Source organism: Falco cherrug, chromosome 4 (assembly GCF_023634085.1).
Source record: "Falco cherrug isolate bFalChe1 chromosome 4, bFalChe1.pri, whole genome shotgun sequence".
Lineage (NCBI taxonomy): Eukaryota > Metazoa > Chordata > Aves > Falconiformes > Falconidae > Falco > Falco cherrug.
The window spans coordinates 37,798,720-37,814,176 of record NC_073700.1 but is presented as its reverse complement, the minus strand read 5'-3'; the positions used below and the strand labels follow the sequence as shown (position 1 = coordinate 37,814,176).

Genomic DNA, 15,457 nt, shown 5'->3' with positions numbered 1-15,457 from the left:
GGGAAGGCTGAAGGACGAGACATCTCACCGAGGATCCAGCCTCCTTTCCTAATTTTACGGAAAATCTATTCCACGGGCACCACCAAAGGGCAGGGAGTGGGGCTGCCCGTTTGCTCACCAAGACCCCCCCGGGGGGCCATGCCCTCAGTCTGGCTTTGGGGTGCGTGTCCCCCCCTCCTGGTACCGCGGGCATTTGAGGGGGGAGCGTGGGAATGCAGCCTCTTCTGCAGGGCCGGGGGATGCCAGGGAGGGCCCGATGCAGCGAGCACCTGCTGCCACCCCACGGCAGGCGCAGCGCTCGCCCTCCTGCTGCTTTCGCCTCCCCGGAGGGCAGCGTGCAAGCAGGAACTTTTCTTCTAAACCTGCATAATTCTCCTAAAGCGGGATTTAGGATTGCATTTTCGCAGAGACCTCTGCTCGTCACGGGTATAAAATCAGCTCCTCTCTGGTGGGAGGGGAGTGGGGAGCGCTTGGCTTCCCCTTTTAAAAGCCAGCGTTATGCGCGGGCAGCTGCAGCAGTGCCAGGGTCAGGACATGCCCACCAACCGGCACAACCTGAGATGGTTTTGGGGTGGCCAAACGTCGGCAAGGTGCCAGCATCAGCATCCTACAGCCCGGGAGCCTGTAGCACCGCCTTGCACAGGGTGGTGGGCAAAGGTGGGACTCAAATGGGCAGCGCATGGGTGCGGATGGGTCCCGTGGGCTTGGAGGTGATAGGAATGCAATCAAGGACCTGGCTCCAGCCCCCTTGCAGGGGACCGTGCCGGGGTGCTGCAGGCATGTGAGCGGGAGCTGTGTGTGCAGCCTGGGACAGGCAAGCATTTAACTCGGGCTCTTTCCCACAGTCTGCTGAGCTCGACTTCGTCTTTTAAGACTTACTTGCTGCCGCCAGCAGTGAAGTGGCATTTGCACAGGCTTACCTGCTTCTGTGTGGTGCCCTGGGGTCGAACTGATAAATATCAGCAGAAGACAGGGCATCAGGCGGAATGAAGAGAGCAAAAGGTGCAGTAGAGAAGCAAAACGTTTTAATGTCTCTTGTTGCCACAGGAAATACTCCGTGACTAGCTTTTATCTCCTTGGTCCCAAACACAATTCCTGGGCAGTAAAAGGAAGAGGCTGAGTTCCTGGCAACCGAGACCTGCTATAGCTCAACCAGCTTTTGATAAGGCTCCTGACAGTTTGTCATAGCTGCAAACCTGATTGCAGACAGTGTAAAACGTTCTTGGAGGGATGTGAATGTGTCTTCAGGAACAGACATTTCTGTACACAAGTAGGAAAGAGGAGGCTGGAAATCCAGCCCAAGCCTGCTCCTTTGGGAGATGCTGCCTGGAGAGCCACCTCCAGGAGAAACCCAGCACCAAGTGTCTTCCCAGCACTTACTTCAAAACATTGCTTTTCCAGTATTTTTCTTTTTAAAGGTTCATTGTTTCTGCTCAAGGTTCTGCAGTATCTCGGTCTGGATGTGACTGACGAGAAGAAGAGGCAGTTACGGCAAAACTTGACCACAGACTCACAGGGGACGGTGGCCTACGGAGGTGAGCGGGCAGCTCTGTGCGTGACCGGCTTTTTGAGTTTGGTGTAGCTTTGCTGGCAGCTGAGAAAGGAGAGAGGCATCTGCTGAAAGGTGGCAGGTAAGACACCTGCCTGGGTATTGATGTAGCCTCAAAACAGTTAAGAAAAGTCACAAATACAAAAGAAGGCACTTGGTAGAAGTGTATGTAAAATCAGAATAAAAGAAAGTCGGTGGGAAGGTTTGCTTTCCTTAAAACCCCAGCTTTCCTAGCAAGAGCTGGCCAGAGGACACGCAGGCGATGAAAGCCTGCTCTGCTTTCTGTGACCTGCCAGAGCATATCTGGCCCACAGAAGTTTGGGTTTTTTTGCAAAAATTCAAAGACATCAGCTACATCCCTACCAGGCAGAACGGGCTCACGAAGCACAATGCCTCTGGGACAGGTGTGTTTGCACAGAGCGAGCGGTGGGATACAGAACCATGAGCCCTCCTCAGAGCAACTGGCTTTATAGTTTGTGGCAAGAGAAATAAGGATGATTAGGGGTATCTGGCAAATGTGCTGGCAATAAAGATGCTGCTTTTGTGGAAAGGCTCCAGCTCCTGCTGCAGCCCGGGGGCTGAGGGCTGGAGGGGCTGGGGACCCCCACCACTGTGCCGGCTCCTGTCCCATGCAGCCCCTTGCGCTGTGCTTTCCTCTGTGTCTGAAAGCAAAATGAATCTGGATTTTCAGATTTAACACCTTTTGTCAGTTTAACACCTTTTCTATGTGCTGGAGTCATGGAGTTGTTTTTTGTTGAAGTCAGCATCCTGGTGCCAGGAGGCAGGCAGGTGCCTTTTGCCAGAGAAATGTGGTTTGGGCTTAAAATTTTAAAAATTTGAGAATACAATAATGAAAACACTGCTATGAAAATATCGGGGGGGTGGGAGTGGGGGTTGTTTTTAAAAGTTTAGTTTTTTTCAATTGGGTAAGAAAACCAGAGTCTGGCAAAGATTGTCAACAACTTATTTGAGCTTGGTGGGATTGCCAAAGAGCCCAGGGGTGTTCAAGAAGACTGCTGGGCGTCTCTAAACCCGCTCTGCTTGGGAGTCAGTCGGTGCCCCCAACATCAGTGGTGTTTTCTCCTAACACACAGCACTTTTCTCTTTTAGCTTGGTAAAAACTGATTCTTTTTCATAGATCTTCTCCAAGCACTCAGGGATCTGATGCAGGAGGAGCTGCACGAGGCTGGTCTGGATTCCAATTCCTTGCTCTTCACGCAGCATGAGGTGGCCACTTTGCTGGATACGTCGGCTTTCCACTCTGCGGTCAGTCAGTCCAGCGCTCTCCTACATTGAATCCATGAACCTTCTACATGAAAACCATGAATTTCTGAGATGGGAAAAGCTAAATTACTGTTTTCTGGTTGTTCTAGAGTTATAAAGAGAAGGCAGGACTATGCATTAATCATTTTTATTGTAGGAAATTCTACAAAAGACTTCAGACTTCTCATTTTTAATAAGGAAATAACAATATATATGGGATAATAAATGCAGCCTGGCAGTGATACAGAAGGAAAATTAGCTACAATTAATCAATTCCAACTAATCTCACCTGGTTCACATAATGAAAATTCACTGTAGCACAGCTATTCCAGCTATGTCAGGGATCAGAGAATGAAATCCTGTGGGGAAAAAAAAACCCAAAAGTGCAGCTGAAGTATTTAATGTGCCTTTTGATCTGTTGCATAAAAATGCTGACTCCTTTTCAAAGTGATTTTGATGCATCGCTATTCTGGGCATGGAAAACAATATGCCTACCATATAGCACCCTGCTTTTGGTAAATCCTAAGTGGTGCATGATGCTGTCTGTCCCTCTGCCTTGCAGACCTTCGACTCTCTCAGCTGTAATGGCAATGAGGAGCTGGAGCAGCTGCAACTGGAAATGATGGATCTGCGGCAAGAAGTCCGAAGGCTAAAGGTGGAGCCTCTCCTCTGAGCAGATTTCTTGGCTGCTGCCTTCTGCTGTAGCTCGCTGTAGTTGTACATGAGGGTAATGGTGTAGCCTGTCCCTCTTAAAAAGTCACCAGTTTGCATTCTGTGTGTTCCTCGTGAAAAAGGAGGCTCTCACCCTTGGTTCTCCTTAATTGCCTCTTTCGTGCTCTCAACCTCAAATGAAAACTTATTGCACTGAAAGTATGCAGTCACTTTTTAGAAGTGAGTAAATATGTAGAAATACAAAAACGTGCGACAGAAATAATTCAAGTCCATGAATAAGAGAAGCACCACCTGCCCTCCCATCCTGACCCAGGTGCAGGCTGCTGGTGCGGCCATAGCACCACAGCTGTGTCCAGGCAGATTTCTGCAGGTGTGCAGGTCACAGCCCAAAAAGCGCTGTGGTGGGGTAGAGTGCATACAACTGCTTCCGTAAAATATTATTCTGGTGGTTAGGGTCTGCAAGACTAGGGCGTCTTCTAGAGAATGTCCTATTGCCTGCTGCTTCTAATCCGGCCACAATATTTTCCATAGTCTCTCCTGAAAGAGGTGGAGAAGAGCAAGAAGTCAATGGAAGATGAGCTTCAGAGACTGAACCAGGTTAGTGAAGAGATTGCTGAGAGCCTTGGGGTGGTTTTGATGCTTGGCAGCTGAGGGATATGTGGTGCATTCACCACAACCTCTCACTGCTTCCAGAAAGCACTGGGGTTCCTCTCGGAGAACCGGACACTGCACAGCAAGCTGCAGATGGCTGAGGTCGTGCAGAGACAGGCTCACAGTGCAGAGCAGGACTATGAGGAAGTGATCCACTTGCTGGAAGCTGAAATTGCAGAACTGAAGATGCAGTTGGCAGGGAAGAAAGCAAAGCACGTCTCTGAAATAGAGGTAATGCAACCCCTCAGCCTGGGAAAAAACCCACATCCCTCCTTGCCCTTCTTCTGTGGGTCCCCCTCCTTCTGTTTGTAAAGGAGAAAATGAACATAGCACACACATCGTTTGTCATGCATGACCACAAGGCCAGCATGGGTCTGTGTTCTAATCTGTGTAATTCCCACTGTCTATTCCAAAAGGACAGTGGTTTTCTGTTGGTAGCAAATGTCATAATTTGGTGTTTCCAAAAGCTAAGGCTAGAGCATCATCATCACCTTTCTTTTCTCCCTCTGGCCCCACCTCAGGAGGACATCCTGGAACTGAAAAGACAGTTGTCGCTGGCTGATGGCCAGTTACGAAAATCAGAAGTCTCACGGAAGCGCCTGGAGATCTGCAATAGGAAACTGCTCCTGTTTGTGCAGGTGAAGAGCTGAACCGCCCCCAGTGCTGGTGGCATCACTGTGGCCTCTTACCTTAAGGGTGATTTTGCAAGTCCAAATAACTTCCTGCTCCATGAGCAAGAGATTTATTTATTTATTTATTTATTTAATTAATCCTGAAAAGGCACTGTCTGTTGTTTAGGAGAAACTAGGGAATGAACTAATAACATACACTCATCTACCTGAGAGCTGCATAAACACCGTGGTGCAGGTTGTGCCTGGTGGCTCTGCTGTCCCCAGCTCCCCAGTCCCCCTGTAATGCTCTAGCTGAGGCTGCTCTATGACCTCTGCTGCCAAAAACGTGTGTTTTAACCTTCCCTCTGTACAACTGACGGTTGTTTCTCTATACAACAAGTGTGAACTTGAAGAGTGGCTTTGCTCTTCCAGTGCTTTCCCACCCCCCACCCCGATTTCCTGCAAAATCTCACACGTAATTGCTTTAGTCTTTTAATTGACTGTTCTTCCACTTAACTCCCTGTATCGGGAATACAAACTTGTATAATTAGCAAACTGGCCAGCACGGGAAGCACTAGCATTCAACATATCTGCTACAGCTACTAGTAGCCTGTCCCAAGAGCTCTTGAAATCAATAGGAAACGGTGGAGTGAAAGGAGCGTAGGTGCTGCATCCTCTGCCTCAGAGGAGGAAGCGTTACACCGCTTCTAGACCTGCAGCACCATGTGCTGCTGCGGGTTGGGGCCAGACTTTGGAAATGAATTTGACTTGGCCCCAGGGTCACACATCACAGGATTTGGACCACTGGAGCGAAATATCTTCCTTTTTTTATACATCCCTCAGTAGTGTTTGAGAATTCATTAACTGTGCATGGTAATGAGAGCTTACACGTGCAGCTACAATCCAGAAACCGGGGATTGCTAGTAGAGACGATAAAGGCTTGCTGAAACGTAGCCTGCAAAATTGTTCTTTGGAAGAGTATTTTTATGTTGCATTTTGTATATTTTAGTGTTGGTATTAAAATGCATAATTTATATGTGTCTGTATATTTGCATAGGCTGTGAATGTTGCTTAAGTTGCAAAAGGCCTTGAGATACTTGCTTCAAGGGCAATGAATAAGCAGAAGCTGATTACTGTCATATTAAATCTGATCACCAGGAAAAACCCATGGGGTTTGTTCTCAGGAATTATTCATTCCTACAACTTTGAAACCTTTTTTTTTTTTCTCTTTTTTTTGTTGCATGGCAGAATGTTCACAAGGTCCTGAGCACCCCCAGTCAGTTACCAGATGAGAAAAGGTAGGAGATGGCTTCTGGAAATTGTGAACAGCAACATGAAATGTCCTTTCTGACCTTTCTCTGGGGAAGGTGATTCACATGTAACCTACCCAGAGTTTCTAAACATATTGTTGCTTGGAAGTGAAACCATGGGAGAAAGATCATCTGGAGGCTGCTGATGGATTGGTACTTGGCGGGGTTGGTCTCTGTTCAGGTTTTTTTTAGGAATGAGTAGCTGAAACACTCCCCTGGTTAAGTTGCTCTTGTTAGCAGAGACCCTAAGCAGGTTGTTTCAAAGAAGCAGGCTTTGACCCGCCTGCTTTTCCTAAGATAAGTCAGGTTTTGGCTTTAGGACCGTGTCCTTTTGTATTAGCAGTTACAGTAATGGACAGAGTGTAAGCAAAGAGCCAGCATGGCTCTCAACTGCATGAATGCGTGCAGAAATAGACTTCAGGCTTCTGGACTCCCTCCCTTCAACCTGAGCCTATCTCCTATCACTTGGAAAAAAGTATATCAAACTCACTGTGTGTTTTTAACTGATTAAATCGTTGAAAGGTCGCTGTCCCATTGATAAGTATGTCTAAAAGAGTCTCCTGTGCTGTTGAGCGATTGAGACACGACACAATCCCCCCTGAATACACAGAATTTACATAAAATATCCTTTCACAAGAAGCTGGTCAGGATTTTCAATGACCATTCTGTGATAGAAGTATTGATGGCACTTTCCATATTTATAAGAGCCAACAGTGAAAGAGAAGAGGATAAAACAGACGCAGTCTCAGATACATCTCTTCCATCTTCAGATCTTGTTGAACTTTTGCTATCAGAAGCTAAAGAACTGTTAGCGCCAATCCTCTCGAACAAGGACGGTAAGTACTAAATTACCTGGAGAAACCTGAATCCAAACAAGTCTCTGGGATGTCTGTTAGTGTTATTTACAGTTTCCACCACCTTCCATATTTTTTTGTCATACCAGTTAAGCCTCCCATACGTGTACCTGATTCTCTGATGCTAACCGAGATGTAATTGCCCTCTGTGTATCCATGTGACTCATCTTTGAATCTGAAATGCAGACTTGCAGTGTAAGGAGTCAAAGGGTGTGACTTGTGCCCAGGGCCACAGGAAAGGCATTTATCCAGGGCAAAAAACCTAACAGGCAGGAGGGTGGTTTCACAGAATTGTAGAAATGCTGGTTGAAAGGGACTGGGAGATCAGGAGGCAACTCTTCTACTCCAGTTAGGACCATCACACTGGATGAGGTCTGCAGTGGGTTTAGCCAGCTGTGCTTTCAGCCTCCATGGATGGAGATCCACAGCCTTTCTGGATACTGTGTTCCCGTGCTGTATTATGCTCCATGAAAAAGATTTTCCCAGCACCTAGTCTGAGCTCCTCCAGGTGCACTACGTGGCCACTGCCTCCAGTTATGTTGTCTGCCACTGCCAAGAAAAGCTTGGCTGCAACACCTTTCTAATTGCCCTTGAAGTGGAGTGGGTGCTGTGAGATTGCCTCTCAGCCTTCTCTTTGCCAGGTGAACAAGCCCAGCTCCCTCAGCCCTCCCCAGCCCCTCCTTGCAGGTCAGGAGCCCTCAGGCTCCCTTTGCTGGACCCTGTCCAGTTTCTCAATAGCTTTGAACCAGGGATCCAAGCCTTCGTTATACCACCCAGCTATGACTCCAACAATGCCGAGCAGGGGGGAGCAGTAATCTCCCTGTTTTCTTGGTGTACAAATCAGGCTAGACACCCTTCCCCTCCCATGTTTGTGGATGGGAGAAAATCAGAGAAACAGCACCTAGCTCCATGGAGTCTGAATTAGCTTTCCCGACCTGGGACTCTTGAGTTTAGTCCGTGAGCCACAAACATTTCTTGGCAGCAGTTATTTGACCCCGCGCTTGTCCCCTTCCATGCAAAGGGAGAGTTTCTGATCTCCTCCGTGTTACGATCAGGTGAGCGTACAGCCCCAAACGGGTGCCCCGTCCTTACTCTTTGATGCTATTCGCCAGCTAAACATGGCCATGGTCCAGCGTTGTCTTTGTCTCAAAGTACAAGACACAAGGAAAATAATTGTAGCCTTTAAGGAGTACCTCTGATACATGAGCATGTCAGCATTTTCAGAGTTCCTGCATCATTTAAATGTGCATAATCATAATGTGCTACTTGCATTGGGCATATTTGCTAACCCTTCACTTATACTTGGCTGTGTGCTTACATTTGCAGCTTTGCCATGTGACAGGGACCAGTGCCTGCCTGCTGAAGGAATCCCAAATTACAAGGAGTAGGTGTCAAAACTGCCATGGTCTGTAAATTTGACAACACACATACTAACAATTCCTGTTTGTTTTGTTGGGCTTTTTAATCAAATTTTTTGCTCGATGACTTTTAACCTGATAATCTAGTAGAGGCCTCCAGATGGCCATATGAGAGAAATACGTCTCTTCCTAGACAGCAAGAGACTTCCCACCCTGCACAGTGAAGTACAGTGTGAATTCCTGAATCTCTCTTTTGTTCTCTGAAATGTTCTTTTTCCTTCAGGCCAGATGGGAATTTGCAGTTCTATGGCTTGTCTAGCTGGCATTTTTTAGACCACTGTGAGTTCTGAGGAAGGAAAAAAGCATCACTGAATGTGTCATCTTTTATGTTGTGGTATCAAGATGCTGTGAAGCCCTGGCCAAGGGGAGCTTTATTTTGGACCTTCAGTATCTTAAGAATTTCCCTAAAACCTCTTAAATGGCTTATATTTAACCGAGCCATGTCCTAAATATATCTGCTGAAAGGGCAATTTGAGACCTAAACATCTACTGTCTTAGCTGATCACCTTAACTCGAGCTGAAGATCTGACAGCACAGGTTTTTAGTTAGGTAAAAAGCAGGCATTTGCAAACCACGAGTTCAAGGTTATGAAGAGCATTCTCAGACAAAACAGGTGGCCAGCACTATCCACTAGCCATACGAGATCCGTGGCCCACTCGTCTTTCCTAACGGGCGTTGTCATCATGTTATCCTCTGCGTCCTTCTCCCAAACTATGTAAAACCTCTTTCTCGTTTTCAGCCATCTTCATCAGAAGACCACGTGGCCCCCTCCTGCAAGCCAGACCAAGAGCGATCAACCGCAGCCACCAAGCTCAACCAACGAACTGCCTAAGCCGCCTACATAAACCTCACACGGCTTGCCCACGCTCTGAGCCGCGCTGTCCGTAACACAGCTGCTCCTGGGCCGGGAGAGGGGAAGGACACACCACCAGTGCTTCCACCTCCAGGCAAACCAGACCGAGCAACAAGCTTTCTAACACGAGACTAATTCTTCCTGACTACCCAAGACTTTTTCAGCAACCTCCCCTGCATGTCTACCTCTGAGTTATCATACAAGGCTATTTGCTCACGGTTTTGCAGCTTTATAGGAAAAAATATTCTCAAGAGGCTACAAGGGCCTGGATTTCACTGGCAGCCTTTTAGAGCTTGTATTCTGGGTAGTGAGAGGAGCATGAACGTACCTGAGGGACTCAGGGGTCTCCAACAGATTCCTTTTGGTGTTTCATTTGAAAAACCAAAGTATATTTAGCAACTGTAATCAAAGCAGCTTAATCTGTAGCGTCCTAGCTGTTCGGGATAGGTATTTCTCTTTTTATTCTTTTTGTATAGCTTATCCCAGCTGCAATGCTTGAAAGGGAAAGTGCCATCTCAGCGAGTGGCTGGACAGAGTGCAGAGATAGCCAGCTGTATGCTGCCGGTGGCCATCTATTGCTGAGCACTAGGCACTCCCTGGAATGCAAGAGAGGACATAGTGAACGTAGCTCAATAAAGCCTGCAGTGACACTTGGAAATTAGATACACGTGATGCAAGATTGTATTGCAAGATAGCAATGAATGGGGTAGAGATCCAAGATGAACAGAAGGTCTGGAAAATAAAATGGAAACACTACTCACAAGGCGTTTGCTTTCTGGGCTCTGATTGCAGTTGCTGCGTTCAGCATCTCTGGGACAAAGACCCTGCCTGAGCCCTTTTTTTTCCTCCCTCTCATTTTGGCAGCTCCTAGCAAGATGCATTGAGAAGTTGCATGAAAATGGGGTGCATTCTGGCTTTTACACAGAATTTTTGATTACTTCAAATCTCCTTTGTGGGAGTTCAATGCATGTGCTCCTTTATAGCCTAAAATAAAGGCTTAGGAAAAATCATGACCCTCCCCGGTAACTACTGCACTCAAAAGATATTGCTGGACTGCTAAAACAGTAACTGTGTGGTGAAACTTCACAGCTGCATAAACAGTCAGTCTGAAATTTTGGTTAAACTTAATTTCATAGCTCAAGGTAAATTAAATCTTTTGAATGCATGCCTCAGAATATATATTAAAAGACTTCTAAAAGGAAACTTAATTCTTTGGACCACTCACAAAGAATATTCCCAGGAAGGAGATACTTTTTAAAAAAACATTAATCTTGGGATACCCTATGGTTAATATCTTGTTCCCCAGTGTTCTCTGTTTTGATGGAGTGGTAGCAAATACTGGAGTTACTAGCCCTATGGATTTGTTCTCATCTTGTATGTTATATAGGCAGGGCAAAGTTGCAAGAAGACAGATGCGGGTGCACAGAGCAAAATCCAGTCTCACCAGTTTGGTGTACCCTGTCTCTAGGAAAAACATCTCCAGTTCCCTGGGGTTATATGGCAGGTACCAATCTGCTCCTAGCAGGGTGTCTTCAAAAGACATTTGGCTGGAGGTTGCATCCTAGGGAGATGTCTCCAGCCCTTGCTCACCACACTTGCCAGAGAACAGTACAAACAAGATTTTGGGAAGTAGCAGGTCTTCAGCCGTACTGTGTCATTACGTATACCCAGTGGCGCTTCAGAAACCTGGTAGAAAAGGAACATGTTATGGGGAAAACAGAACTATTTAGGCCAAACTTGTGGAAGTCAACAGTTTTGTGATCATGTGATTTTCTCAAAATACGAGTATTGAGCCCCACCTGTGCTGGAAGGGTACAGGCCAGTCCCATCCCAGCAGGGTCAGCTGCATGGTCTGAAAGAGAATATACTCAATGTTGCTTCCATAGTCAAGTGATTTGTATTTTAATGTCCCAAGAGAGAAAATTTTGTATAAAAGTATCGCAGCGGGTGAGGTGAGGGCTTGGATGAGACAAGCCTGGCAAACCACAACAAACATTGTGCAGTTGATGCTAACACATGGCAAAGGCTGGAAACGACAAGATGCTGACCCAGGGCTGCTGTATTTTTTGTATCCTGAGCTGTCTGCTAGTAAAAGAGCTGTGAAGATATTAACCTTTTAAAAAGCCCAGACAGTTCTGCACTCTCAGCTTACTGGCAACCTCTTTGGAAGAGAAATCCTCCAGGTTCCTATCAGCCACGGGAGATCCTTGCATCAAGCAAGGACCAAGCATTGTGTGCTTTCCAAAGCAGTCAGATTTCTTAGCTGGTCTCCATTATTTTCTTTGAATTTATCACGTTCCTTTTGCCTCTGCTTCAAGCACAGAAACCTTTCCAGTCTCTATTAATAGTGGTGTTATTAACTGCTACGTTTTCAGAGCAATGTTGAAAGCTAAGCTAGGATGAGAGTTGTGCTCCTGGAGGTGATGTTGATTTCGGTGACCCAGAATAACAAACTTGTGTCATGCTTTACTCCAAGGCAAGTGGAATTGGGCAGAACTCAGCAAGTCACGGGGTGATGTCTCCTCACGGAGCTTCCAAGAGGCAAAACGGGAAATGCATAAAGGAGCAAACAGTGCAGAGAAGTCAGGGAATATGACATTTAAACAGGATGCATTTTATTCATGCAGGGCCTGTCTAGTAGAGAGCTGAATTCTGTCTTCATTTGCAGTATTATGGCTTGCTTGTAAGCTTGTGGAGATGTGCTGCTGTCACAATGTGCTGTATCTGTCTGAGAGGGTCCCAGTATGACTGAACAGAAATGAGGAAGAGAAGGAAGAGTATTTCTGATAAAAATGAGTCTTGCATGGTATTACATCTTCCTGAGTGGATAAGATGGACAATGACAAGTATTTTATGAGCCACCGGAGAAAACACAAACAGACCCCATAAATGGACATAATAGACCACGTTCAACATATTATATGGGTATAAGCTCATAAAGATGCATTTAAAGAGCATCAGCGTGGTCAGCTGTTGACCTGGAAGCTTTGGGGCTTCAGTATCACTGATGTGATGGTTTTATTTTGTACTTTTCTTATGCAAAGCAGAAATTCAGTTCTTAACTGTGTTGGTGGGTCAGAGGTTGGGAGACCTCTCTCCCTAACACAAAAAACCAAACCAAGATCTGACTATCTAGCTATTTTAACAGCTGCAGAAAAGGGGAAGGTTGGGCAGGTAGCCACCTAGGTATTATCTTGAAAGGTGAATGTAGCAGAGAGCCATTAGCACACTGTTTATCTGCAGTCTGATGGGTAACGTAACGGAATCTGCTGTAAATGTGCTGGACTAGAGCTCGTCTGATCTCCAGTTTCGTCTCTGCCAGTGATCTCTGCCACCTCACTGTGTGACCTTGGGCAGCACATTTCAGCTCAGTTTTGCATGAGAAAAAAAATGGGACTGACAGTATCAGCTTCTCTGAGTGGTGTGGGGAAGGCAAAGCCCTAGGGACCCACAGGATCCAGCGCGCAACCTTCTGACACAAAAGGATCTGGCGAATGGTGTGGTATGAGGTACTGCTGATCCATCTTTTCAGTGAAGAAAGCCTCAACATTTTAACTTTTATTGGCTCTCAAAACAACAGATCCAACTTTTGCTTAACTTTCATGAAACAGAGCTAGGTTAAATGCTAAAAAGCTTCTCTACAGAGATGTAGGGGTAGCAGAGGTGAAAGCTAGCCCTGAACACTGCTGTGGAGTAGACTAACGTGTCTGCTCCCAGTGCTGGAGGCTGCAGAGCCTCCTCTTTCTCCCAGTTCCACTCAGTGACATGGGCTGGACCAAAGCCCAGTTCCAGACAGTCGAAATACACTTCCACGCCACTTTAAATATGGCTTTAAAAAGCAGGTGAACTTTGCTGCTGAATTTTTAAAGACACTCTTTAATGTTTAAACAATGCCGATTTTCTAAGGGTTGTTGAACACGTGTGAAGGAGGGCTGGAAAGCACCTTAGTGTGACAGTGCAGAAAGAGCCAGGCTGGCTGCATGATGCTGCCTTTCTGCTACACCGTGACCTTTCTTCTGCACAGGCCTGAGTACCCCAGCACCTCCAAGACAGACCAGAGAATTTTCTGGACTGGCTGACTACAGCATTGCCAGAAATGTCCTTTGCAGCTTCTTCAGAGGTCAACTGTTTTCGTAATGAGGTAAATAGGAGTTACAATACCATGAACAAACCCTGTAAGTTTTTTTTCTGTGCATGATGCACCAGCTCACTTGAATCTTGAGGTTTTCAAATTTATGCCCACAGTTAAGGCATAAAAGTTAGGAGGAAGAGAGAGTTTGCAATGGGGGAAGTGGAGGCTGAATGGTATCTCCAGACCAGACGTCCTTCCTGGCAGACGCTCTCCTTCCTAACTGCAGGGACTGGCAGGAGTTCCTGGGCTGGGCTGCTGTGGGGTGAGAACTTCTTTCTGAGCAGCTCCCATGAGAAATACCGAGGGCTGAACGCCAGCCCTCGAGGCAAGCACCCAGTCCTAGCAGGTGGAAGGACAGCAAGAGTCTTCATGGCCCTTGGGAATGCCAGGGAAGAGTTGGCTCTGTGTCAAGGGAAAATGTAGCCTACTGACACCGGAAAATGCCATGGTGATCTTTTGGCGACAGGAGAAATTATCTGTTGGAAAACAGGAGTTACAGTCAGGGCTGCCCAGCAGAGGAAAGGATGGGATGTTACTTGCCAGAATCTCGACCAGCTTTTATGGTTAGAACCAAAGGAAAACTACTGCAATTAGGTCACAAAGTAGTAATGGGCTGGTGTAAGTTTTGTAGCAAGAAGACGGAAATGGTATTTTATTTTTTTCTGTTTTCTCTGTGAAAATTTAACAGTGATTGAGGAATGAGAGAGAAATACCATTTGTCTGGAAAAAAAGTTGCATTCCAAATGGGAAAAGACAGCATTTATTTATACAGTGAACATAGATGTTGCAGGCTTTGGGTAACTTTGTGGCTTTCAATGCCCAGTTGTGCTGTGAAGGTCTCTAGGAAAAGCTGCCTGCTCTGATTCTGCAGGCTGCAGCCTTGAGTGCTTTGACATTTGACAGCTCTGTGGGATTGTTGTTTACAGAGCAGCGTCAGGCTGGTCTCCTCAGTTTGAGACAGCATTTCAGGAAATATTGCTGATAAGAAATATGACTGCAGCTTCCTGAAATGCCTGCCCAGATAAGGGGATGCTCTACAGCTAGAACTGGTGAGACAGGAAAAGAAAAAGCAGCACTAAATGTGAGTGCGATGTTTTTCAATAACATCATGCAAAGTGGCAGCTGGTCCCTAGGGAGATCTTGGAAGGAGGCTTTGAAGGTGCTGGTTTTTGCAGGCTGGTCTCCCACATCCTGCTCTTCCATCACTCCTTGATGGCATGTGCTCCTCCCACCCAGGACCATGCACCTGCTCAGCAGCTGTCTCTCCTGCCCCAAAGTGGCTACACAGGCATCCTTTCTTCCAGTAGAGCCGTGTTCTCAAGGACCCTCACCAGGTGGTGACAACTACCTGCTACAGCCTCACGGTTCGATGAACAGAGTCCAGCCTCACCATACACTCCAAAGCACAGCACAAGCGCAATCTCCCCAGCGTTCATGAAACAATGTACAGCTATTCAAAGATGGTGACAGAAAAAAAGGCTGAGAGGTCAGAACACACCCCAGCACCCTTTTCAACGCCACAGAGCTGGATGATTACCTGTTACCTAAGGGAGAATTTAGTTACGGGAACGTTTGCTCGAAGTGTTGAGTTTGTAGCTGTGCAATGAGTCCCATAATAAAGCAAACCTCCGTACAATGCAATGACAAGAGTTTAAGGACTGACGTGATCAGGCATCTTGGTTCACAAAGATCTGATCTGCCCCAGGACAAGCTGTGGCTCTGCCTCCTCCAGCCCAGACCTGAGTGGGTTCCTCCTCCGCAACGAACAGATGACAGCTCGGGAAGCTTGCCCTGTAGGCCAAGTTGAGCCCATCTCCCTGCACACCTCCTGTTCTAAGGCAGAAAACAGTCCTAAGTTAAACCCCACTACATCCCGTGAGCCACCCCGCTCGGCCTGCAGTGCCAGGCCCGCGGCTACAGCCCAGCAGGCAGCCAGTGCGAAACCTCCTGCTAAAGCCTGTGGCCACACTGCTGCGGTGGCCGTACCATGCTCTGCCAGGCCCTTCTGCCCCGGCCCCGCCGCCCGGCCCGGCCGCGCTGGCCGAGGGACCCGGCCCCGCCGCACCGACCCCCAGGCCCGGGCCTCGCCTCAGCGCCGCGCCGCGACATGGCGGCGGGGGCACGTGCGCGGGGCGGGGCCGCGC

General features: G+C 47.2%; 1 protein-coding gene across 4 annotated transcripts in view; it reads left to right on the top strand.

Moving 5' to 3' along the window:
* The window catches only part of LOC102052647 (syntaxin-binding protein 4-like), a 52,282-nt gene extending 37,039 nt beyond the window's left edge, over positions 1–15,243 (top strand). For 2 of the 4 annotated variants that reach the window (XM_014278022.3, XM_055707040.1), the window contains exons 13-22: positions 1,439–1,535; positions 2,688–2,815; positions 3,375–3,467; positions 4,016–4,081; positions 4,178–4,366; positions 4,657–4,773; positions 5,995–6,044; positions 6,762–6,892; positions 8,237–8,294; positions 9,068–15,243. In XM_014278022.3, the coding sequence (XP_014133497.1) occupies positions 1,439–1,535; positions 2,688–2,815; positions 3,375–3,467; positions 4,016–4,081; positions 4,178–4,366; positions 4,657–4,773; positions 5,995–6,044; positions 6,762–6,892; positions 8,237–8,294; positions 9,068–9,173 (1,035 nt within the window). In that variant the 3' untranslated portion in view covers positions 9,174–15,243. The remainder of the gene's footprint in view (positions 1–1,438; positions 1,536–2,687; positions 2,816–3,374; positions 3,468–4,015; positions 4,082–4,177; positions 4,367–4,656; positions 4,774–5,994; positions 6,045–6,761; positions 6,893–8,236; positions 8,295–9,067) is intronic. The other 2 variants (XR_008731728.1, XM_027801878.2) reach the window with 2 other exon arrangements.
* Positions 15,244–15,457: the final 214 nt, after the last annotated feature.